General features: G+C 45.9%; 1 protein-coding gene across 1 annotated transcript in view; it reads right to left on the bottom strand.

Moving 5' to 3' along the window:
• B3GNTL1 (UDP-GlcNAc:betaGal beta-1,3-N-acetylglucosaminyltransferase like 1) overlaps positions 1–26,836 on the bottom strand; it is a 1,877,148-nt gene that overhangs the window by 608,629 nt on the left and 1,241,683 nt on the right. The window contains exon 7 of the mRNA XM_069200350.1: positions 21,549–21,644. Coding sequence (XP_069056451.1) covers positions 21,549–21,644 — 96 coding nt within the window. The remainder of the gene's footprint in view (positions 1–21,548; positions 21,645–26,836) is intronic.

Below are 26,836 nucleotides of genomic sequence, written 5' to 3'. Positions count from 1 at the left end.
TGCTTGACCTGTCCTGGAGACAGAAGCATGGGCCCGCTGGGTGGGTGCTGTGCTGGTGTTTCCAGAGGGGGGTAGGTCTGCTGTGGCCTGTGGCTGACTGAGGGTAACCGACTGTCCAGAGGTCCCCGATGGTCCGGGCTGGTCATCAGGTTCTAGCTCGACAGAGCTACTGTCATCACTGGGGGCCTGTTCTGGGGGTGGGATGGACAAATCTGGACCCTCTTGGCCGGTGTGTTGGCGTTCGGGCCCTGCAGGGGTAAAAGAGTATGGTTATTGCTTTTGTGTGTGCCATGGCGTGCGATTTGTGGGTGCCCTTGTCCCCCAGTGCTGGCAGTCCCTTGTGGGAGGAGTTGTGAGGGTGGTTTGGGGGGTGGGGGGGATGGGTATGTGCAGTGGTCATGCTTAGGTGATGGGTGTCCATGGTTTGTGTTGGCATTCAGGGGTTGGTGTTGGGTTGGGTGGGTTGTGCTGGTGAGACATTAACAGGGAGGATGTGTGCTGGGGGGTTGGGGTGAGGGTGGGGGTGTGGGTTGGCATGCTGGTGGGTGGGGGGGTGAAGTAGTTGAGATTAGACTTACCAGAGTCCATTCCTCCGCCTACTCCAGCGAGGCCCTCAGTATGCAGGATGTTCAAGACCTCTTGCTCCCATGCTGTGAATTCGGGTGGAGTGGGTGGGGGTCCGCCGCCAGTCTTCTGCACAGCGATGTTGTGTCTTGACACCATCGACCGCACCTTCCCCCGTAGGTCGTTCCAGCGCTTTCGGATGTCTTCCCGATTTCTGGGATGCTGTCCCACAGCGTTGACCCTGTCGACGATCCTTTGCCATAGCTCCGCCTTCCTGGCTATTGTGGTGTGCTGCACCTGTGTGCCGAAGAGCTGGGGCTCTACCCTCATTATTTCCTCCACCATGACCCTGAGTTCTTGGTCCGAGAACCTGGGGTGTCTTTGGGGTGCCATGGGGTGGTGTGGTTGAGGTGTGGGGTGGTGATGAGTGTGGTGGTGTGTGGTGTTTTGTGCGTAGATGTGGTGTGGGTGATGATGTTGGGTTCCTGTGTGTGTTGTGCTTTGCGTTCCCTGTGCTCTCTCTCTGTGTTTTGCGCCTTGTCTCTGAATTTCGAGTTGTGGTGGTTTGTGGGTGTTGTGGGTGTGTGTTTTATATAGTGATGGGTGTGTGGGAGTGGTGTATGTATGTGTATCAGGTGTGTGTATTTCGAATTGTCCAATGTGGTTGTGTTTTGTAAATGTGTGTGTATTTTGACCGCGGCGGTGTGTACCTCCAATGGAATACCGCGGTTGAAAGACCGCCGCATGGATTCGTGGGTCGTAATGGCATGGGCGTGTTTGTGTTGGCGTGACGGTGGAGGTTTGGTCATCTCCAGTTTATCGCTGACCGCTGATGAGGCGGCCTTCAGTGGATGTTGGTTTTTTGGCGATTTGGCAGTTGTGGGTCAGAATGACCGTGGCGGTTTACCGCGGCCGCGGCGGTATGATGGCGGTCTTCTGACCGGCGGTAAGAGCCTTTTACCGCCGAGGTCCGAATGACCCCCATAGTCTGCTAATACCATTGGGCGCCCCTCGAAACGTAAGATTACTCCCTCCAGCACCGCTCCGCCACCCGCGAGCTGCCCCCAGGTGCCCCCAATAACTTAGCTTAGTATTTATATCAAAGATACACATTGTTGGAGGCGCATTGTCCCCGAGCCTCGCCAGCACCACGGAGTCTCTGGAAGTTTTCAGGTTTCGAGCATCATCACTGGCGGTCTCTCACGGTGGATGTGTGTAGCTTAAAGTTCGTCAGCGGATCTGGGGGTGACCTTTGGCCCACCTAGTTCTCCTATTATTGTAGATGTGGAGCTGGCCGTGTCTGAGTCCGATCCCAGCTCTGGGGGTTTCCTAGCAATTGCACAGTTGCTTTGCATGTGTAAAGGCGTCTCTTTCAGCACTTTTGCTCTTTCTTCTGCTGCCTGCCAGTCGTTAGGCTGGCCCCTGGTTCGTCTTTTGGATCGCTTCCTTGCAGCAGGAGTTTGCCATTTCTCATCCCCTTCCGTGTCTTCCCGAGGGTGAGCTAGGCCGTTGGCATGTAGCCATGTCCAGGCATCTTCGGGGTTTGTGAATATGTGGGTGCGGTCCTCCGCTACTACCCTTAGTTTCGCGGGTAAAAGCAAGGCATATTTTATGTTGTGTTCTCGTAGACGTTGTTTAATTTTGACGAAAGAATTGCGTTGGTTCTGTACCTCCTGTGTGAAGTCTGGGTATGGGTTAATAGTCGAATCTTCATACGTAAATGGGCCTTTGCTGCGGAATTGTTGCAATATTGCATCCCGATCTCTATAGTTCAGGAATCTAGCAATCAGTGGTCTAGGGGGCTGGCCAGGGGCCGGAGGTCTACCTGGAATTCTGTAAGCCCTTTCAACTGAGAAAAACTTAGATGGAGCCCCATTTAACACCTTTCAGGAGGTTAAATATGACACTTTAGAGTGCCAGAGAGGAAGGGACAAAGAGAAGAACTAGTCAGGAAGAAAAAGTTACTTACGAGAGTGTTGTATCCTCCACATGAAATAAGGGAAACTCCAAGAAGCTTCTTTGTCTGGAACAAGAAGATTTATTCCTCTGTCAACACCAACGTCCTCACAGCCACCGAGTCAAAAGCAGCTCCGCAACTGCCCAGCTCAGAATCTGTGAGGTCATCGGAATTCCAGCTGATACATTCCATAAAGACATAATACACATTTAGATAGAATTTTAAAAGACAACAGAGAGGTAACGATCTTTCTACTGAATAGTCTATATTTACCTGAAGATTCCTCACCTATAGAATAATACCTGGCATCAGACTGAATCCGCAAACTACAAAGCTCTCGCGCCACTCGTATGGAGCGCTGGCTTTGGATCAACCCTGGAAGAGGTGTCACAGAAGCCACACAGCATTTAACTTGGTGAAACAACATCCATTGCCATCCGTTTTTTCCAAGCCTTCGAGGCAATAGACATTGAGTAGTGTAGTATCAAAAATAAAATATTTAGGGATCTTATTAACTTTGGCTATAACTATCCATCAAACAGGGAAGTAGGCGGGTTGGTGAGGAATATGCAGGTAGAGTATCCACCAGAAAGATTGTTACTACAAATAAGTAACTATTTCTTCTGATGGATATTTCTACATCAACTACAGAATAGATTTCATAGCCATACCCACCTACGAGGAGAGTTGATGGATGGTAGTGCCACGAAATCCTCCAATACAGTGCTGGGAACTTGACCATTTCTACACAACTCGAAATGCAGATAGTAATGCTTGGCAAATGTTTGTGCAGAAATGCCCACATAGATGCCTTGCATATCTCTGCAATCTGAACTCCTCTTGCAAGGGCAGAAGTGTTTGCTTTAGCCCTGGTGGATTGAGTCCTGAATCCTTCTTCCTTCCTGGTCAGAGCTTGGCAGGTCTTAGTGCAGAATATGATCCATCTTGAAAAAGTCGTTTTCTGTACCGTCTTGCCTTTCCAGGCACCTGAGGACCCTCCAAAGAGCTGGTTATACAGTTGTATGTTCTTTTTCCAGTCCAGGTAGTATTTGACTGCCCGTCTAGGATCCAGGCTAAGCAACCGCTCTTCCTTTTTCGTGGGATGGGGCAGAGGATAGAAAGTTGGAAGGGTGATGGACCGACTGAGAGGGAATGGAATCAAGACTTTAGGCAGGAATGAAGCCCTTATCCTCAACACCAGTTTGTCAGGGTAAAAAGATGTAAAGGACAACAGGAATTAATAGGCTGCAACTTGCTCACCCATATGGTTGATATTATGTTTACTAGAAAAACTGTTTTCAAGGTCAGAATCCTTAAGGGTCAATTATGCAGGGGCTCACATGGAGTACCCATCAGAAAAGTTAACACTACATGTTTGTTAATTTTTTCGCAGTGGAAGATTTGACAGAGGAATGCTGATAATGCCGCTAGGTACCCCTTGACAGTACCAATCGCACAACCCTTCTGGCAAGGGAAAGCACAAATTGTAGAGCCTGGGATAACTTGGCCTGCAAGAGATCTACGAAAGTATCTGTGCATCATGCAACAAAGCGACTCCATCTGCCAGAGCACAGCAAAGACGTGCTGGAAGAATTATGTCAACCAACTCCTATTGCAGCTTAAAGGAACTCCAATGTCCCGGCTCAGTCTCCAGGCATGTAGGCGGTATCCTCGGAGACTGAGTGTAGGACCTTTCCTTCTGACTGGGGAAAAAAGGTCAAGTTCCAATGACAGTTTGAGCAGGGGACATTTGTAAAAGTGCAGAAGGTCTGCATTCCTTACCGTCATTGGCCAATCCGTGGCAATGAGAATGACGTGAGCCCAGCCTTGGCGCATCTTCAGCAGAACACCAGGAATCAAGGGGATGGGGCGCACAATATAGCAATAAATTCTATTTTACCTGAAATGTGTCTCCAATGCACCGTTCAACAAATACTGAAGGGCAGGGATCTGCTGGCATTGCCCAATAAGGCACACAGGTACATCTGAGAAGTGCTCCACTGGACGAAGATGTCCTGGCCTACTTTCAGCACAAGTCACCACTCATGACTGGCAGGATAACGCCGGCTTAGGCTGTCTCCTCTGACATTCAGAGACTCTGCTAGGTGTTTGGCGGGTAATATGATACTGTGGCGGTGTGCCCAAGACCACAGTCTCAACACCTCCACACAAAGGAGGTATGATCCTTTCGCCCACTTGGTTGACGATATACCACATTTCTATAGTGTTGTCCATCAAGATCTGGACAGAGGAGAGGAAGGCTTTGAGCACCAGTTAAATCACCCTCAATTCCAACAGCTTGATATGAAGAACCTGCTCTTCTGGAGACCAGAGGCCTCTGATATCCAGATCATACATGTGATATACCTGCCCTGAAGTGACTGTAGTCACAGCTAGAGAGGAACTGAAGGCCATCCTTCAGCTGAGGTTCTCCTTGTCCCCTCCACAAGCCATTTCTACAGCAGTGATGGGAAGATCACAATGGAGTCCTCCCATACTGTTTCCACTGCCTGTGGAGGCACCACAGAATGGCCCCATGTGAACAACGCGTTGTATGACTAAGAAAATGCAGAAAGCTTGCTCATCTAGGAACCTCAGGACTAGAACTCTGTCACCTTGTTGAAGGGATGGGACCATTTTCTGAATGTCAGCAATCCTTTGAGGTAAAGGAGACGCAAAGAAGGGCTGTGTCTAGTACTAAGCCTATGATCTAGGAGTCGTTCATTTGGGATTGTTGATCAAAAAGCCCGGGCAAACAGCAGAGTTGCTGTTGATTGCAAATGGCACACCACCACACCCAGTGAACAAGGTTTGATCAGCCAATCACTGAGGTACAGGAAAATCAGAATTTTCGACTTCCTGAGATGAGTCGCAACCACTGCCATGACTCTGATCAAAATTTGAGGAGCTGATGTTAAGGCAAATGGAAGTACTGCCAACTGGTAATGCATAGAACCCCCCACAAAGCACAAATTCCTCCAATCCAACTGTACAATGGTGATAGGAAAATACATATGCTGCAAGTTGAGTGACACCATCTAGTTCCCAGCCTCTAACGCCAGCAATACTTAGGCTAGAGTCATCATCTTGAACTTCTCCTTCTTGAGGAACAATTTCAACTCTGTGAGGTCCAGGATCAGATGCAGACCACCATGTAAAGAACAGAAGTAGCATCTCGTCCATTTTCCTACTCTGGAACTATATTCACTCCTCCTTTCTGCAGGAGTGCTACAACATCTTGCTGAAAGATGGTAGGTAAGATGTTGCAAGGTGGGAAGGTATGTAGGATGGATCCTAGAATGACGGGGAGGGTGTAACCTCTTTCCACCATCTGAAGGGCCCACTAATCTGAAGTAATAGCCTTCAGGCCAGCATAAAAGAGGACATCTGCCCTCCCAAAGACTCCGAATGAGGTTGGGAAAGAGATCTAAGACTGCTTTTCTGTGTGGGCAGGGGGGAGGTGGCGGCTTGCTGGAAGAATCCACAACCCTTATCTCTGTCTCTATCCCTCTATTGTTGGACCAACAGGACCTGGGGCTGTTGCATGCAAGTCGGATAGGGTTGCCGAAAGGGCAAACCTCAGGCAAATCCCCAAAAGTGGTAACAATTCCTTTAATCTATTTGGAGTAGCGGCTGTCGATCACACAATATAAAGACAGAATCACTAGGTTAGGAGGACAAGCAGGAAATTCCATGACCAGTTCTGAAGAAGTGTCCAGGCCGCAAATAGTGGGCAGTTTGGGAATCCCTTGACTCTTGGCCCCATCTTCATCCTGGAGGAACCTATACCAAAGAGATTGTGGATTCCTCTCCTATAATCCACCTATTCCATAGGCTGCTACGCCTCCTTTCTGGATCTCTGCTGAGGAAGGTCAACAGTTGGAGGAGGTGGAGCCAACTGGCCTTCCGGATGGCTCTGACAGAGTTGGAAGCATTGACTTTCTCGAATGTCGGCGCCAGTGCTAATGGAAGGACCACATAGCTGTGCATTGGTATGAAGGCTGAAGCTGATGCCACAGGATCTACTCTGTATGGCGCCATAAGCATAAAAATAGGAATGCTGAAAGGTGCTCCTGGTCCTGAAGGTTTGCATGAAGGCTGCAGAGCCCTGGTAGAAATAGCAAACATGGTGTCAAGAAACACTGCTTGGTCCGTACCAAGCACTGGGAACCCTGAGTATCGGGAACTTAAGGATCTGGTAAGGATGACATTTGTGCAGGTGGCATCTGGAAAGAAAGTGTTGGCACTGGTGGCGTCCAATCAAAGGTCAGGTACGGCAGGGGTACAGGCGCGTAGCCAGCCAGATCAGATGGCTCTACCATTACGTACTTCGGCTCAGAGGAAGATGATCCTGTGGGTATTTGGGGTTGTTTGGGAGACCTAAATCTTCCAGGTAACTTTTAGTGCTTCCTATGATTCTTCTTCGTGCACCTGAAGGATGGGAGCAAAGAGACCTGGAATGGAGTCACTGTATAGCAAGGTTAACAACATCCACTCTACCCCAGAAGGAATCTTCATCTTATACACCCTATGACAGCCTAAACCTCTTGCCAAGTCTATGAGTCCCAGTGTAAAGGACATGGAGACCATATTCAAGTATGTGTATGAGGGTTAATCACTAGCAAAATGTTTAACATGTTTCTGGGTTCATTTTGAACAAATGAAGAGTGGTTAAACAGTTTACATTTCACCAGTCGAAAGATTGCCTCAGATAGGGAACCGGAGATCATCAATGGGAATTTCAGGTAGAACCCCATATTTATGGGTGAGTGCTACAAGAAGGTTCAGGTCCTACAACTGGTTAAGAGTATTACAACTTCATTGTCCGTGGCTTCTCACTGACATTTGATCACCTGACATGCTCTAACTAAACAGAAGCTTGGTAGCATGAGAAAGAACCACAAAAGAAAGCCAAGAATGCCAGACATCTATCCCAAGCAAACCACTGAACAACTTGACGCCTCCCTTCCAATCAGAAGCCATTCACCTCAACCAATAGTTTAGATTATTAAAGGCCTTTCCAGAGCATCCTGTCACCCAGGCATACATAGCAAAGCGTAGACAATGACCGAGGCATTACCAGTTTGGGCCTGTTAAGACCAGAAAGTGCATAAGATCCTAAGCACAACCCCTTGCCCTACCGACATGCATGAGCACTGCTTTGAATTTTCTGGATTCAGTCTGGTGCCAGGGGATATTCACCCGGTGAGGAGCCTGCAGTTAGACAGAGTATCCACAAGAAAGAGCATTACCATGTGGTAACTTGTTCTAAAGGATACCTGTAACCTGAGATTCCTCCCCCTATAAAGAGATACCACAGCAGTACCTCTTAAGGTGGGGGTTTGTAGAATGGCTCAAATTAAAAAGACAAAGGGTCAAAATGCCCACCTCAATGGACCTGACTGTGGCTGTACTGATTTGTGAATATGTGAGCTAGTGCCCACACCACACCCTGACAAATATCCAGGACAGACAGTCTGTGTTAATCAATCAATCTTGAAGTGTAGAGCGTGGCTAATCACCCGTGAGGGTATCCAGGTGCTGAAGATCTTGCTGAGGTTAGCGAGGGTGAGGTCCGAAGGTGGAGCGGAAGATCGTTCCAGGACTTGGCTGCAAGGAAGGAGAAGAAACTACCTCCTTTGCATCTTCAACAGATGTGAGGGTGAGAGCAAGGTGGAGGGAAATGGATCGAAGTTGTCTAGAGGTTGGCGGACGTTCAGGCGATGGCTGATGTATGCTGGAACGTTTTTGTGCAGGGCTCTGTTTATGTGGATCACTATCTTGAAGTGGTTTTTCTTCTAAATGGGAAGCCAGTGGAGCTTCCTGAGGTGGGGGGGGGGGGATGATGTGGATCTGCTTGGGGCTGTCAAGGATGAATCTGATTGCAGAGTTCTGTATGTCAACACAGTGGTAGTAGCTTTGGCTCTGGTGGAAGGAGCCCGCTGGCGTCCTGGAGGTTGCCTCTTAGAAAATGTGTAGCAAATCTTAATACAGACACTGTCTATTGAGAGCTGGAACATTTCTGCTCCGCCTTGCCCTACTTTGCCCCAGAGAACAGCAGAGCGTGCTCCCAATGTTCTTTGGTATGATCAATGTAAAAGCTGAAGGCTCTCCTGGCATCCAGACGATGGATATTTTCTTCCTCTTTCGAGGGATGAGAAGGAGAAAGGAGAAAAGAAGGTCAGCAGAAAGATGGTTTTTCCGTCATGAAAAGGCATCACCAACTTCTGTAGGAACTAGACCTTTGCACCGGTTGGTCTGGTATAAGAAGGCTGGAGTGATAGGGCCTGAAGTTCACCAGGAAGACGGTTTCTAGGGTGGGTAGCAGCTATGAACAACTGTGCATTTGGTTGAAAGGGATGCATATCAGAAAAAGGGACTAAATGTAAGGCTCACTGTGGTATTACAAAGGGTGTTGGTGCAAACATCAGTTGCAAACGTTTTAGAAAACACATCACGATGAGTGATTTGAACAAGGAAGGTTGGTCTGACAAATGTTAAAAAAACAGAATTAGCTAACATGTAACCTTTATCTTTCACCTAAAACATGTCTAACTGCTAGCAACCTCACCACACCACAAACTTGACCCAGAGCCCTGCATATACAGATTTAGTGAAAGAGTGCCTGGCTGAAAGGTTGACATCAACAAATCTCGGGAAAGAGATGAAAAGAACTCAACTACTGTTCTCAATCTCCCTACATGGAGATGCAAATTGCTCAGGTTCATGTGCAAGACCCTATCCTGCTGTTGCAGCATAAGATCCTCCCACAGCAAAAGCCTAATTGAAGAGCAGGTGCTCAGGCCCAGAATGAATGGGCACCATACTCTTCTGGCCCAATCCTGTGTCACTTGGATGACTTGGACCTGGTTGTTCCTGATCTTCAGAACTCGGGCCAGGAGAGGTAATGATAAGAAGGCTTTCTGGGGACTTCTGTATCGTGTCCACACACAAACGTAGGGGACAGGAGGCGCCCCTCTGCCCTCTACCTCCTTTTCTACATTCAACACACACACAAGAGGAGACAGAGGTAAATTAACTTCCAGAACCTTCCTTCTAAGTTTAGAATGGGACCCTATGGATTTTTAAAAACTGCCCTCACCCACTAGTTAGTGGCATGCTTCATCATAGCGCCTGCTACAACACCCAGGTGCAGACCAAAATCCTGGGTGAAGCACCTGAATGATCTATTTTTTAAGGTCTACTCTCCTCTTGTTACCAGGGATCTGCTTGTGCAGTTAAAATTTAAAACTATCTTGGTGGGTACTCACTCTAGTCTTTATTATTAGGCCCCCCTGACAGGGTTAATAACACTCGATATTTTGGGGCAGTTATCAGGACATTAATGTCCTTTGCATCTCTCTGCATATACTAACATGTTTCAGCCCTTCCTTAGCCCCACAGGGTCAGTGGACCTTCCTCAGGATATCAGATCCCTTACTTCTCTTAAGTTACTTGCATCTTTTACATGATTTCTTGATCACCCGGCTGGGGTAGTATCACTTCTTTAGTTTATCACTAAGCAAGTCTGCCTCTTTCTCTAAATCCCTCACATCCAAGCAATTCCTACGGAGGCACAGGAACTGTGCGTATGGTAGGTTTTCCCTCAGGGCCCTTGGGTGAAAGCTCTCTATTGATAGTAGATTATTTCTGTCTGTAGCTTTGAGGCAAACCTCTGTAATTAATTTTTCACCTTTTGGTCTGATCTCAAGATCTAAGAATGGGAGGGACTCTGTTCCACTGTTCAACCATCTTAGAAACAGTTCTACTGACTCACTATCACTATTCCTACTCCATATAGTCACACAATGGTTCTGTCAGAATTTCTTTCACATCTTTTTAGACATCTTTGCATGAAGATTGTATGACATTCCTCTCTTCCACATAAATTATACCTCATTAATGATCGACACAAGTGTCACGTTTTGTTCAAAAAGTGTACATGATCTATATTGCCCAACAAATTCACATTATTTTTCTGTAACAATACATTTAAGTTAGGACAGGATGTTTTTGTGAACAAATTGACAAATAAAGTGCTTGTGCAGTGTAAAAAGTGCTCCAAAACATCCTTTGTCAAATATTTGCAAAGCTTGACTACATTTAAGTTGCTTCCATCCTATGGTTGCTGGGTCACTGTCATTGTAACAAACCACGAGCCTTGTTGTGGAATTCAATTAAACAATGATGCAGGGACAGGTAGGTAGGGAAAGGAAGAAACTCCAACACAGTAGAGCAGTAAATGGAATACACAGCTCCTGTCTTTACAGTTTCTCATCTTTGTCTCATTCTAACATTCTGAACTCCAAGACGACACAAAGCCGTATAATTCTAACATCTCAAACATAAACATGCCTCATTTAAAGGGGAATACACATGCTATTTACATACATAACATTACTACACTTGTGTTGATCGTTAATGAAAAATAATTTACTCCGACAAAACCACGTGTGACTATAATGATCACCTACTCAGGTTCTGAGGAACACATGGTTTTTCTCTTAGATTTTACATTTCTGGGAAAGTCCAGCATGTGTATTCTCGGTGGCAGTGAACGAGCCAGGGTACTCTTCACTGCTGGAAGATGCCATATGTAATTGCCATTTGTGATCTGTCAGGCGTCGCTAACTGAGTTTGTCTATCCTAGCATTTAAAGATCCCGCCAAGTAGTGTACCACCAGAAAAATCCCCTGATGATCCACCCAGCTCCAAGAGCACAGAGCCTCCAGGTAAAGGATTTGGACCCACCGCTCCCTGCTTGTTGTAGTATTGTCCATGAAAATGCGCACCAGCTTCCCTTTCATACTGGGCAGGATAGCCTTTAATGCCAAGTGAATCGTTCGCAACTCCAGCAAGTTGATGTGGAGATGTTTCTCTAGCAGAAACCAGAGACCTCTGATCTCCACCTCTCCCAGATGACCTCCCAAATCAAAGCATCTGTCACCACTGAAACTCTGGGTGGAGCAGGGAGGGTGTCTGGCATTAGTCCAGGTCCAATGGCGGTCAAGCAGCCACCACTGCAAATCTTTTTTAGTCTCCTCCAACACCTACATGGAATCTGACAGGCTCCTCTGGTGATGGGCCCACTGAGACCTCAGGTCCGACTGCAAAGCTTGCATGTGCTACATAGTCAGCAAGCAGGAGCCAGGAGGCCAATAGGTCAAGAACCATCAGAGTCATTCCCACTGAGATCCAGGACAGAGGTTGAAACATCAAGATCATAGCCTGAATGTTCTCGACTCATTGGTCCGGAGGAAAGGGTCAAAAACACACAACCCTCTAATGAAGGGAAGGCTTTGCAAAGGAGTTAGGTGAGACCTAGGAAGGCTGAATGAGACCCTCATTGATGTTAAGAGGTTTGTCGTTGTCTGGAGGTGGTACACAACTGATTGTGTCCAGCCTGCCTTCAACAGCCCGTCGTAGAGATGGGGAATACTGAAACTCCGACCTCTAAAGATGGGCAGTGACTACTGCTATCACCTTTGTAAGCACCAGAGCAGCACTGGTAAAACCGAAATGGGAGCATGTTAAACTGAAAGATCTCACAGGCCACCTAGAACAGCAGGTAGTGCCTGTGGGCCTGCAGGATGTGGATGTGAAACTAAGAATCCTGTAGCCGAAATTGACCGGTGGTGGTGGGATGCGCGGCCTCCCTCCAAAAAAAATTAATCTATTAAAGCCGGGCACTGTGGCCAACCCATGCCACACACAGGGCCTTTGGCTGTACGCAGCGTGGGGTTGGGTGGTTATAGGGGGTCGCCTGCAACCTCCGTCACGCCAGAGGCCGTGTGCAGCAGTGGCTGGATTAACGTAGAGTAACGAGAATGACTTTACGTTAAAAAAACATAGAAATTCATTGAAAAAAACAAAGGTTGCAGGGACGTTATACTTGGGAAATGTTAAAAAAATAATAATAATAATTTGAAATTCAATTAAATTCACTTAAAAAACAAAGGTTACAGAGATATTATAGTTAGGTTCGGAATTTACTTGCACAAAACCTTAATAATTTACCTTATTAAATCCCATTAGTTAGGTAGTTTCATCATCGGTCAGCGTCCATTCATGAAACTATTTGGTCTTCTCAACCCCTGTATGTTCATGGATGTTGACCCTTGCTAAATGTGTCATTATAGGGCCGGTTAACCTCTAAACATAATATGGAGCAAGGAATGTCTGTTTGTTAAAGAATAAATTGGACAGTGTACCCTAATAGTTCGCAAGTGTGGCATGCCCGAATGAATGTGGTGCTGTAGGGTTTTTCAACCTGAAATTACAATTGGAAAGGGATCTGACCCTATGGGCTGAGATAAGTGGCTAAACATGTAAACCACATTTTAGATGCAGGGGAACACTCATAATTCTCACAAGCATAACCTATGTTTTATATCTTGCGTGGACACCCTACAACAAAGAACAATTAAGTTGAGGAAGCATGAGGCAATTTCAAAATTCTCAGATCCCACGCAAACTCAAATGAGGTCCTTTGGATTACACGTTGACCTCATCCAGACCCTGTAGGTGAGGACTCGATGATGAAGCATGATACTAAGAATATGTAGTTGGTGAGAGTCCTTTTTAAACAAGGGTAAGGATTCCTCTCTGGAAGGGTTGGGGACAATTTGGACAGTAGAGGGTGAGTGACTCGACAAACCAGTGGGTTCTATCACTATTGGCTTGATTTCTAGACATGAGTTAGAAGTGGAGTGATGACAATTAAAATACTAAATACGTGTGTGTCCCTCTATTCTTAGTATAACACTCTTTGGCAGTATCATTTTCAGCAACTTCCTCTAGAAATAGTTTTTTGAGACATCAACGAGTTATGTAAATTGTCTGTCAAATTATGTGGTAAATGCGATACATTCAAAAGATTCAGACACAGAACCACGTTAATCCACTGTCTGTCACATTGTCTTATTTACAACATATTCATGAAAGGTGTGCCTAAAAATTCTAATTCGAATCAGTGTCTATTGATAGCTAGACTTCAGAGAAAAAACCTTTTACAAGCAAACTATTACAAAATAAAAATGTAATACAACAATACATACTTTGTAATGTATGGCATGGCCCTAAATTGCCTTCCCCGGGTTTTAGTGACATTTACAAATGTCACCAGAACCTCTTTATATAAATATTAGACTACTTATGAATTGATGCACCAGTCAAGAGCTCTGAATCAGCCAAGAAAAAGAAAACAACTAGTTATATGGGTAAACAACAAGGCTAATGTACTTAACCCGATAAGTGTAGGCGTCTGCCACTGGCCGACGTCCACACTACCTCCCTGGTGCGGGTCACGACCAGTGGCCGACACCAGGGAGGGGGTTAAAAATCCTCCGGTGCAATGCACCGGAGGTTTTATTATTACTTTTTTTTCCCATTGGAGACGCAGAACAACTTCCGTGTCTCCCTCCCGCCCCTTTGTGAAGTCGCTGACGTCACATTTTTTCCCCAGCGGAGCAGAAGCGGATCAGGTAAGCATCCTCTTCTACTCCGGTGGGGAAAAAAGGCCAAAACGGCCTCCCCAGATGCCAGGGAGGCATCAATGGAAAGGAGAGACTCTCCCCTTTCCATCAATACTTCCCTGGCACCGTTTCCTGGCCATGGATCGCAGCGTGGCTGCAATCCATGGCCAGGAAACGCCCCTAGATACCAGGGATCTTCTTTGGGGGGGTGGGCCCCCTTGTAAAAGGCCCCCCGTGGGGGCATTATTTTTTAAATATAACTGTTTTGGGGGGCGATCGCGCCTCCCAGATAAAAAAAAAAATGGCGGGGTCGGCCCTCCGAACACAGGCCGACCCCTGGGGGTAAAAAAAAGACTCTAGTCAGGCCCCCCAGGGAAAACTAGATTCTATTAAAAAAAAATGAAATTGTTGGTGGTCAGCCCTTAGGGTGACCCTCTATGGGGCCACTTTCTTTTTTATACATGAGTGCTTTGCCAAGGGAAAGCACACATGTATGAAAAAAAAAAAGTTATGTAGAGTTAGTGTCTTGCTCTCTCTCTCTCTCTCTCTCTATATATATATATATATATATATATATATATATATTTTTTTTTTTTTTTCTTTTTCTTTTGTGTGTTGTTTTCCGGGAGCCACAATTGGTCCCCCCCCAGGGAAACCACACATATACATAAAAGTCACCCGTGAACAAGGAATTTTTTTATTTACGAAACGCGTTGGGTTTTTCGCCAGTAAATGCCTGCATTACGACTCTCTGGAGTGATGGAGACTTGTCTTTAACATACGGAGCGCTGTCACTCTTGGCCCCGATCGTTGCGGATATTCTGTTTGAAAGAAAAAAAAAATATATATATATATATATATATATATATATATATATATATATATATATATATATATAATGCTGAACAATTTCACCGCACTCCACGAGGACCGTGATCAAAACTCCTTGGTTAGTCGAAACACGTTGGTGGTTGTTGACTGCAATAAAATACACGTTTATTTGTACCTCGTGGAGTACGGTGACATTTTTCGGCATTACATAATTTCGAGATTGGTCTTCTCTGTCACTGGGCACCAGCAGTTGAGTGCGCCGCCCAGCAACCCTTCGACCACTATATATAGATAGATATATATATATATATATATATATACACAACACAAATTGTTTAAAAGATTGTTGCACGGCGCACTCCACTGCCGGTGGTCGGTGATGGAGGAGAGCAACCTCGAAAATATTTTGTGAACAAGAATCTCGCCGCACTCCACGAGATTCAAATTGACATGTTTTATTGCAAGTATAAAAAATGAAAGAAAAGAGGGACTCATTTACCGTGATCAAGACTCCTTGAGAGTCGAAACGCGTAGGTGGCTGTTGCTTGCAATAAAACATGTCAATTTGAACCTCGTGGAGTGCGGTGAGATTCTTGTTCACAAAATATATATGTATATGCATGCATGTATGTCTTTTCTGTAGTGGCAGTTGCCATAAAGTAGCGCAGATGGTTTATTGGCCTGCTGCAAAGGATATACATTTATATGTATTTAGCTGAATGGATTAGTAAAGGCAAGCATTACCTGCGCTTTAAAACAAATGTTATGCCAGGGGGACCATGGAGATATGAGTGGCACTTTTGCTGGGTGGTACTGAGGGAATTAGAAGAGGAGGTAATGGGAGGCAGAGCACCAAAAATGACTGTCGCACTGGGTGCCACCAGCGCTGCAGGCTGTGATGATGGGTATGTGGTAAGGTGAAGTAATACATTATTTTTTGTTTTTTCAGTGTTTCCAGAGAATCTGCAGAATTGGAGAAGAAGCGAAGGTAAGGTGACGACATTTCCTATTGTACACAACAAACATACCCACGGGCAATTTTGTGACTATCTGCCTTCTACGTAGGTTAGTAATTTAGAGGGACAGTTTAGCCAGTAGCAGAGATGGCGTCTCGTTGGATGACTGCTGATCAAGCCCTAACTCGGGTTATGGAGGACAGTTCTGATGTAGGCTCAGAGACTGAGACAGCAGATACTGAGACAGCATCTGAGGGAGAGGACAATGGGGCAGAATCCGGGAGTGATTTTTCAGTCGGCAGAGTCCCATCCGATGACACCTCTTCCAGTGAGTCTGAACGAGACAATGACGACAGCCGCTCTGTCCCTTCGCAAGCACATTCTGTGCAGCGGGACAACATTGGGTTAGCCGAACCCAGAGAGCACATGCTTGCGGCCGCAAGCACAGAGAAAGTGTGCTCTCTTGGCAGCCCCCCTGTTTAGTTCAGCCCCAAATTCCACCTTTTACTGGTGACGCTAGATGTAAAGTCGATACAGCTAACTTTTTGCCAGTCGACTACATCCATCTATTTTTGGATGTTGACTTCCTTCAGAAAATTGTGCAGCAAACAAATTTGCATGCAGACCAATTTCTGAGGGAGCGTGGAGGCACTCTAGGGCCCCGTTCTAGGGCACACCAGTGGACTCCCACTTCGCTGGCAGAGTTGAAGATATTTTTGGGCCTTACGCTCAACATGGGGTTAGTGCAGAAACCCACCTTGCAGTCCTACTGGATGACTCGCACGGTTTGGGTAACTCCCATCTTCGCACCATACATGAGCAGAGATTGTTTTTTGCTACTACAGCGCATGCTGCATTTCAATGACAATTCTGCTGCATTGCCCCGGGACCATCCAGACCATGACAGGTTGTTCAAAATTCGGCCTGTCGTGGAACATTTGTCTGCCAGGTTTCCAGAGATCTATACTCCTGGAAAGAATATAGCAGTCGATGAGTCCTTGATCCTGTACAAAGGACGGCTGCTTTTCAGACAGTACATTGCGAGCAAAAGAGCTTGCTATGGCATAAAGCTGTACATGCAGTGTGAGAGCTCTTCTGGCTATGTGTACAGCTTGAGAGTGTATACAGGGAAGGATTCTACCCTAAACCCTGTAGGTTGCCCTCCCGCGTTAGGGGTCACAGGTAAGATTGTATGGGAACTTGTCCAGCCACTTCCTTACAAAGGTTATAACCTTTATGTGGACAATTTCTACACAGAAGTAGAGCTGTTCACTGAGCTCTACAAAGCTGGCACTGTGGCCTGCGGTACAGTTCGCTGTAACCACAAAGGATTCCCACAGGAGCTTGTTTGCAAGAAGCTCCAGAAATCAGAGTACTGCATTGCGTTCTAACGAACTGCTCGCAGTCAAGTTCTTAGATAGGCGTGATGTATACGTGCTCACTACAATTCGTGATGAGAGCACTTCTCCCATCACGGTTTGGGGTCAGATGGCCGAAGTCCACAAGCCCATCTGTATACCTGATTACAATAAGTACATGGGCGGAGTGGAAAAGAACGATCAGGTTCTTCAACCATACAATGCGTGTCGTAAAACTCGCACTTGGTACAAGAAACTGTTTACCCACCTGATTCAGATGGCAACATATAATGCGTGTGTTGTTTACCGTCAGAAAACCACAGGAAGACTCATGACTTTCCTTGACTTCCAGTTGTCTGTAATTGAAAGCCTCACTGCTGCTCCAGAAGCAGCAGCAGCCTCCACCTCATATGTTCTGGAGGATGTGGCAAGGCTGCAGGAGCGACACTTTGCTGATCGCATTCCTAAAACACCCAAAAAGGATCGTCCATGTCGTCGCTGTAAAGTGTGTTTGAAGCATGGAAAGCGGCAGGAGAGTCGGTATTACTGTCCCCAGTGTCCATCAAAACCAGGCCTCTGTATCCCTACTTGCTTTATGTTGTATCATACTAAAGCAAAGTTCTGGGAAATCGACTGAGGTTGAGCTGCTGTTGGGTAATCCTTTCAGTGGCAGTGCATGGATACCGAACATCCATGGGCCACTGCTTCGTTAGGCAAGGAGCCACAGAATTTTACTTCATCTACTTCATCATGGACTTCCTTTTGGACTGCTTGAGAGCTAAATCCACCATCAGAACGTAGTCGGTGTTCTGTTCAATTAACATGCATTATATTCCCCCTACTGCATATACTAGTGGACAGAACATATGCCACATTGTCACGGCGTACCCTTTCTTCGCCAGCATGTCTACCTTACTTTCAACGGTAGATATGCTCTCTCAGTTCGAGGAATCACTTTGTACGGCATACTTGGAAACCCCCAACTTGCATCCACAAACTAGTATAGGTTCACTTGGCAATTGTACAGGATTAGCCAGGACTCTGATGAGAACAGAGACATGAATAGGTAAGGAATGCTTATGGTAGGTGTGCCTTCACAGGGCTATTGCACAGGTAGAAGGCAGATAGTAAAGGTAGTACAGATGTAAATCATCTACACCTATGGATTCAAACCCGTTGGTGCCATCCCAGCACTGAAGGAGAATGACTTGTATAGGTCAGTGTTTGACCTGCTTTTCATGTTCATCCTCCATCAGAATTTAGTAGATGTTCAGTTTGCTGTATAAGTGCATTAAAGTCACATCACTGCACATAATGCTGGCTGGGAAATATGCTACGTTCTCATGGACTCCCCTGTGTACCAAACACTACCCTTTTTCATAGCCTATGACCTTCTCTTTAGGGAACATCAAGAGAAATCCCCAGCATGTCTCCCTTAGTTTCAAAGGTAGATATGCTCACTCAGTTCGAGGAATCGCTTTGTACGGCATACTCGGACACCCACAACTTGCATCCACAAACTGGAAGGAGTTGGATTTAGCACAGAGAGTGCGTTAAAGGCGCATGAAAAACATGTCTTCCTGAGCCTCAGGTGGCTGTCACAGGAGTCATTAGTAAAGGTTTGTTCCGCATGCATTTGGTAATGTTAAGGAAGAAGGAGGCAGTTACTTGACAGGGGGTAAAATGTAGTCAAACGTATTCCGTTCTGTGGCGTGTGAATGTGATGGGCCCTTGTCTGGCAGCGGTAAGTTAATGTGAGTGCAGTGATTGATTGGATTGGGCCCGTGGCCGGCGATATGAAAGGGTTGTTTATTGTGTGTGAATGGCGTGTGAATGGACCATAAAGAGGTTGGTGCCTGGAAGCGACTTTATGGCCCACCTTCAGAAGGCTTGGTTTCAATATTCAGATACTTTGATAAGTATTCATGCTTTGAAACCATAATTTCTGGAAGTGCTAAAACCAACCAGTGTGAGTGGTGGGTTAACTTTAACAAACTAGACCAGGGGAGTCCAAGGGTGCAGGACCTGCGTGGCTCTCACCAGTTTTCCTTCACCCAGAATCCCCTTGAAATCACAAAATGTGCTTAAAAATCGCATTTGCCTTGCATTCCAATGAGCAGAAGCCCAGGGATCTGCAGGGAGCCACAAGTTCCACTAAGTTTCCAGCGAAAAACTGCCTCACTTTAGTGAGTGGGCAAGTGACCACAACAGGGAAGTACCCAAAACGGATTGTGGAGACATTAAAATTACCTACCACAAAACAGCCTCGTTTTTTAAGACAGTCACCTAAGTATTTGGTCCTGGGCAGCCATATAGGGAAACCTACAAAACGCAGACATTTCTGAAAACTAGACACCCAAGGCAGCCCACGTAAATGCGGCGTGTTTGGATTTAACAAAGTTTCCTTACCCAGAATACCCCGCAAAAGTGAAACGTTGATTAAAGCCACAATTTTTCCTTTCTTTTTTTTTATCACAGAAACTACAGGAATGTGCAGGGATCCTCAAAATTCCTACCACCCAGTGCCTCCCCACTTGTCCTGATAAAAACACAACCCCGCTTGTGTGCATGCGCCAAGTGCCTGCTTCAGGAATGGATCACTCCAGGGTTAACAGCAGCCCTCATGCAAGGACTACCATTGACCCATGTGTGATCCATTCCTGTCACGGGCACTAGGCCTACCCACACAAGTGAGGTACCAGTATTATCAGGACACTTGGGGGAACGCTGGGTGGAAGGAAATTTGTGGCTCCTCTCAGATTCCAGAACTCTCTGTCACTGAAATGTGAGGAAAAAGTGTTTTTTAGCCAAATTTTGAGGTTTGCAAAGGATTCTGGGTAACAGAACCTGGTGAGAGCCCCACAAGTCACCTCATCTTGAATTCCCCTAGGTCTCTAGTTTTCAAAAAAGTACTGGTTTGGTACGTTTCCGTAGGTGCCGGCTGAGCAAGAAGCCAAAATACACAGGTAGGCACTTTGCAAAAAAAACCTCTGTTTTCTTTGAGAAAATGTGATTTGTCCACGTTGTGTTTTGGGGCATGTCCACGTTGTGCCGCAGGCACTAGGCCCACCCACACAAGTGAGGTACCACTTTTATCGGGAGACTTGGGGGAACATAGAATAGTAAAACAAGTGTTATTGCCCCTTGTCTTTCTCCACATTTTTTCCTTCCAAATATAAGAGAGTGTGTAAAAAAAGACGTCTATTTGAGAAATGCCCTGCAATTCACATGCTAGTATGGGCACCCCGGAATTCAGAGATGTGCAAATAACCCCTGCTCCTCAACACCTTATCTTGAGCCCATTTTGGAAATACAAAGGTTTTCTTGATACCTATTTTTCACTCTTTATATTTCAGCAAATGGATTGCTGTATAGCCAGTATAGAATGAAAACCCACTGCAGGGTTCAGCTCATTTATTGGCTCTGGGTACTTAGGGTTCTTGATGAACCTACAAGCCCTATATATCCCCACAACCAGAAGAGTCCAGCAGACATAACGGTATTTTGCTTTCAAAAATCTGACATCGCGAAAAAGTTACAGAGTAAAACATAAAGAAAAAAGGCTGTTGTTTTCAGCTCAATTTCAATATTGTTTCATTACAGCTGTTATTTTCTGTAGGAAAACCTTATAGTATCTACACAAATGAACCTTTGCTGAATTCAGAATTTTGTTTATTTTTCAAAAATAGTTAGCTTTCCAGGATCCAGCATTGGTTTCACACCCATTTCTGTCACTAACTGGAAGGAGGCTGAAACATGGGGTATGTCTCATAAAAATGCTAAAACTGTGTTGAAAAATTTGGTTTTCTGATTCAAGTCTGCCTTTTCCTGAAAGCTGTGAAGCTGGTGATTTTAGCACCGCAAACCCTTTGTTGATGCCATTTTCAGGGGAAAAACCACAAGCCTTCTTCGGCAGCCCTTTTTTCAATTTTTTTTTGAAAAAAACAAAAAATTTGCTCTATTTTGGCTAATTTCTTGGTCTCCTCCAGGGGAAACCACAAACTCTGGGTACCTTTAGAATCCCTAGGATGTTGGAAAAAAGGATGCAAATTTGGCATGGATAGCTTACATGGGCAAAAAGTTATGAAGGTCTAAGCGCGGACTACCCCAAATAGCCAAAAAAGGGCTCAGCACAGGGGGGGGAAACGGCCCAGCAGCTAAGAGGTTAAAGGAACTAATAGCAACATGGTAGAAAACCCTCAAGCCCATGTGTGTGCAAACGCCCTGGCACTGGAGGAGCCTATATTATTGTTTAGAATAATATAATAATTCTAAGCTCTTAAAAGATTTAGACATTGTTGCTTCTATACATATTTATTAAACGTCTGTTATTGCAGTCTTGAATGATTTTATTTTTTTCTTCACATAAGAATGCACTGTTGGTAATAATATTTACAATAACACTTACCGGACCTCCCTCATTAAACTTGCCGACATGACAAAACCATTCTTGCGTGCAGAACCAAGTAGGCATGATAACTGTTGGTCCATGTGAAGTGAATACCTAAAACACAATTGAAAATAATGCTTATAAAGAATGCAAAACAAAGTTTAATTTGTGCCTCCTATTGCTGACAAACCAAGCTGTACACTGAAATAGAATTGTCAAGAAGGTGTATACAAATTACTTCTCAAAAATGATCATAAACACATCTAATTTATATATGTTTTGACCCCCTGAAGATATCATCATAAATTCACAGTAATGCCTGGATTACTTACGAATAATCTTCAGACCTTAACAACCATTTGAGAGAGAGTCCACTGAAAATACTACTGATTGTTAAAATTAGACAACACTGCCTAGGAGAGCAAGGTTCATATCTGTCTGTCTCCGCTAACAGAATTCACTGAAAAGTCTAAACCAAGCAGACAATGTGGCAAAGTCTCTAAGACGTCCTTGATGCAAGACGGAGAAACTAAAGACTAAGTTTAGGAAGACATAAACTAATAATCATTACCAGTAAATAATCAGGGCATTAACTATTTGCCCGTCTTCCTGAACTATCAGCATATAGGAAACACAGTGTTTGTATTATGATTTCATTACTTATGGTACAAACATATGAGGTGTTCAACATCTGCTCAGACCCATGTGTCCTAGCCCTACCCAATCAAAACATTATTTGCGCAAGCCACACCCTCCCCACCCTCCCCCCACTTCTCTCCTCCAATCGCCCTTTACCATTTCTGTGTATAAAGGGCCATGGAGCCCAAAAGACATCATATATATTCCCAAGCTTAAGAAACCAAGGGAACAGGTTGTAAACAGGTTATGATCCGGGAAGGAAGGTGAAGGGAGTGAATGTAAGTATTGGTACGAGAAACAGGGTATTCGGAGAAATGAAAGATTACCGATAAGTAATGAAATCATTACCTCCTCAACCCTATTTCTCATCCCAATGCTTATACATATGAGGATATACCAAAGCCAACTCCTAACAACCTGGTCCCCACAACACAGATGCCACAGACTTCAGATACTGCAAAAACAAACTTTATTGTACCAGAAGGCATCATATGGGAGACCAAGGTGGTCAATGAGACACGGAAGCCAATACTGTAGACCCAAAGGATAAGAAGTCTTGAATATCCAACCTCTAGTGGGACACAAAGGTATAGGGAGTAGCCTAAGTAGAAGCATGACAAATGTCCAACAAAGAAACCCCCTGAGCCTCTATCTAGGATGCCGCTATGCCCCGTGTAGAAAGACTCTGTATACCATTCAGCAAACAGACATTCTGAGAGGCATAAGCCAAGGAAATCAAAGAACGAATCCAGCGATTCGAAGTGGACGTAGATGAAGCACTCCAAAGTTCACAAAGAAGGCCTCACATTGCCTAAAGCTTTTAGTGCGAAAGGGATAGATGGATACAGCCCGCAACACATCCAAGCTGTGCAAGGCAACCTCCTCAGGAGTAGCAGGATCTGGAAAAAATAAGGCAACTTTATCTCCTGGTGACGGTGAAAAGAGGAGACAACTTTAGGAAGAAAGAACGGACCCAAGCAAAGAACCAGCTGGTCGGAAAACACCTATAAATAAGGAGGCCGGATGGACAAAGAGCCCAGCTCATCCAACCTCCAGGCTGAAGTGATGGCCACCAGAAAAAAAGTTTTCAATGAAAGAAACTTCCAATCCACAGTGTCCAAAGGCTCAAATGGAGGAGACTGAAGAGCTCTGAGAACCAGAGGCAGGTCCCAGGGAGGAACAAGAGGACGAACCTAAGACTTCATCAAAGAAAAACTCTTAAGGAGATGGGAACCCAAGGGATGGAGTTCAGGTAAACCAAAAGGCCCTAATAGCAGCCCATTGGACCCTTAAGGTGGAAACAGCCAAACCCTCCTGGAAACCATCCTGAAGGAACTGAAGAACCGAAGAGGCAGGACTGGATCTAAAGAAAAACCCCTACACCACTGGACTAAGGAATACCAGTGATAAGCAAAAGCCTTCCTAGTGGAACATTTCCAAGAGAGTTCTGAATGGAAATAGCTACAGGAGCGGAAAGACCCTGGGGCGTCAAACTCCTCCTTTGAAGAGCCAAACTGTCAGACACATCCGGAGTCAAGTGAAAGGGGGAAGAATGGGTGTCCGGAGAGCTCAAGGATGGACTGGGAGAACTAATTCTGCCACTGCTGACATCAGACGCAACAGAGGAAACCAACTCATCGGAGGCCAAAAGAGTGCCACTGGAATGAGAGGAACTGAATCCCTGCGAACTCTGGCCAGAAGCCGAGGAACAGGAGGGAAAGGAGGAAAGGCTTTCAAAAGCACCTGGGGTCAAGGGTGGGACAAAGCATCGATCCCCCAACAACCTTGTTTTGGGAATCTGTACAAAAACTAGGGAAGGAGGGAATTAGCCCTGGATTCAAAGAGTTCAACCTGAGCAGTGCTGAACCATTGCCAAATCTTGGTGAAAATACCAGGGGCCAGACAGAATTCGAGGTAATAAAGAAAATTGCGACTGAGGCTGTCTGCCTGAACATTGTCCTTCTCCCGAATATAGGTGTCTGAAAGAGAGAGAAGGTCAGACTCCGCCCAACACCCCACCTGAAACGCAAGAGAGGCCAGAGCCCGAGACCCCGTCCTGGACTGCCTGTTGACGTAGGACTTGGCTACTGTGTTGTCCGTCCTCACTAACACCACGTGATCCTGTAGGAAGGGAGAACAATGCAGCAGAGCTAGCAGGATTGCCTTCAATTCTCTCCAACTGGATGAGCGGCTGCCCTGCTGAGAAGACCACCTTCCCTGAAAGGAAAGGGGGCCCTGAGTTGCCCCCAACCCAGCAGACTGGCATCCATGGTAACCACCTTGGGAGGAGGCAGTGCCAGCGGAAAGCCCCTACCCAAATGAAGGGGATCGAGCAACCACTGTAGCAAGTTCCAGATGTGCCGGGAGACAGGAACCGGATAGTCCAGAGGATGCAGACAAGGTACCCAATGCAACAGCAGATGACAAACCACCAGACCCAAGTGAAGTCGGCCCACGAGATGACAAAGACTCAGGAGGCCTCAAAGAAAAAGAAAAAGAGAAATAACAAAAAATAGAAACCAGAATGTAGCAACAGCCAACCAGGGAACAGTAAAGTCATCCTACCATGTGACCCTGAAGACATAGCCAATCTCGAGCAGGTGCTAGATCTTTCGTGCCCAGAGCCAGGAGATCTCGCAACTGTTGTGCACGTTCCGGAGGAAGGCTGACAAAACTCGATGAACTGTAGATCCTGTGAAGGAGACAGATGTGAATTTTCCCAGTTGATAAGCAGGCCAAAGGCCCCCAGACTCCTGCACACAAGCACCATCTGAGACCAAAGGAAGGACAGCACAAGGTGATGGAGAAGCCAATCGTCCAGGTAGGGATGAATCATTATGCCTTGTCCATGAGGATAAGCAACCAGAGGAGCTAGCACCTTGGTGAATATCCTGGAAGAGGTAGCCAGACCGAAGGGGAGGACCTGGAACTGCCAATGTAGACTCCCCACGCAAAAGCAGAGAACTTTGATGGGCTGGAGCAATGGGAATGTGGAGGTAAGCATCCCTCAAGTCCAAGGAGGCCAGCCATTCGCCAGGGCGAATAAGAGGAATAATGCACTGAAGACTGTCCATCTTGAAATGAGGTGTCCTCAAAAACTTGTTTAAATGTTTGAGATTGAAAATGAGTCTGACACTCCCCGCAGGTTTTGGGACCAGGAAGACCGGAGAGTAGCATCCCCCCTCCCCCACAGCCCCACCGGCACAGTTATCACAGCCCTCTTCCCTACGAGTTCTGCAATTTCTTGATAAGTACAGGAGGATCGGTGCAAGAGGCCAAAGAGACTACAGTACCAGTCGAGGGAAGCCTGGAAATAAAGTTGAGCAAGTAATCACCTGAAATGACCTGTAGAACCCAGGCATCCGAAACATGTTTTTGCCAGTTGGGAAGAAAAAAGGCCAGGCGACCTCCCACCAGGATGGAGGAATAGTCAGGAACGCTTCCCGTCTTTAGGATCTGGGGAAGGCTGAGGCTTGGAAAGAGAGCGAGCAGGAAAAGAGGCACACTTCTGAGGCCTAGACTGAAATCGCCCAGAGAAAACCCTAGTGCGCTTCTTAGGAGTAACCTTCTTAGAGGGGGCAGGCCTGGAGAAAGAACGAAAAACCTGAGCATGTTTCTGAATCTTAAAGGCTTTGTGGAGCATCTGCCCCAGACCTCACCAAACAAACGGCTGCCCGAAAAAGGCATATGCAAGAGCCCCGACTTTTCAGCAGAGTCCACAGTCCAATCACAGAGTTGGATGTGGCTACGGGCTGAATCAAAAGAGGCCATGGCTGAACCAGAGTCTTTCAATAAACCAAAGGAAACATCCACCAGGAATTTAGCCTGAGTCTCCCTGCAAGAAAAAAGAGAGGAGCATTCAACCTCCTCCTGGATTGCCCCTGTCAAGTCATGGAAATCCTTAATCAGGGACTAAGTGCCAGTGAAGGATCGTCCCTCCAATGCCATTCCTACAGGCGTTCCTTTGCCCTGGCAGTGCAAAAAAATAATTACGTGCCCCCTCCCTCCTCAGATACTCACACAAAACGCCCAGTGGGTGAAACAACATTATATATAATATCACTGACAACAGACGTTCATTTCGTGGAGGTCTGTCTTCAGGGACAAAATTAGGGACAACAGGTCCACAATACAGGTACTGTTTAGCTGACATGCTGCCACATTCTCTGGCAGCATGGAAAACACTAGGAAACATGGAAAACACTAGGTCAGACATGAAATCAGACTTTAAAAGCTAAGAGAAAGCTGAGTTCCTGCATGAAAAATTGCATATTTTACCACCAGATTGCGTAGTAGCCCTGGCTAGCGAATGCTGACGTCTAGGCAACAGACAGATATCAAATAATTTTTCTGAGTAACTCGGTGATAGTTGGTTCAATCTTTGTTTAGAATAATGTCTGCAGCTGTGAGATCAAGCCATAAACGTTGAGAATAGTGCAGAGATGCCTGTGAGACGTGAAACGGTCATGAGTAACGTGTTTCGGTTCAGGTCACATGCTTGCACTGTGACAATCAAGCAAGATAGAACCTTTGAGGATCAGCTTAACTCGGGGTCGCCGCCTTTCGGCTCTGGATGAAATGGCTCCAGTGAGAGAAGACTGATGCCAAGATGCCAGCCCAACTCAGGTCAATCAGGTCATAAACCAACGCTTCAAATATTACACTAC

This window comes from Pleurodeles waltl, chromosome 7 (assembly GCF_031143425.1).
Source record: "Pleurodeles waltl isolate 20211129_DDA chromosome 7, aPleWal1.hap1.20221129, whole genome shotgun sequence".
Taxonomy (NCBI): domain Eukaryota; kingdom Metazoa; phylum Chordata; class Amphibia; order Caudata; family Salamandridae; genus Pleurodeles; species Pleurodeles waltl.
This window is presented reverse-complemented; position numbering and strand designations above follow the sequence as displayed.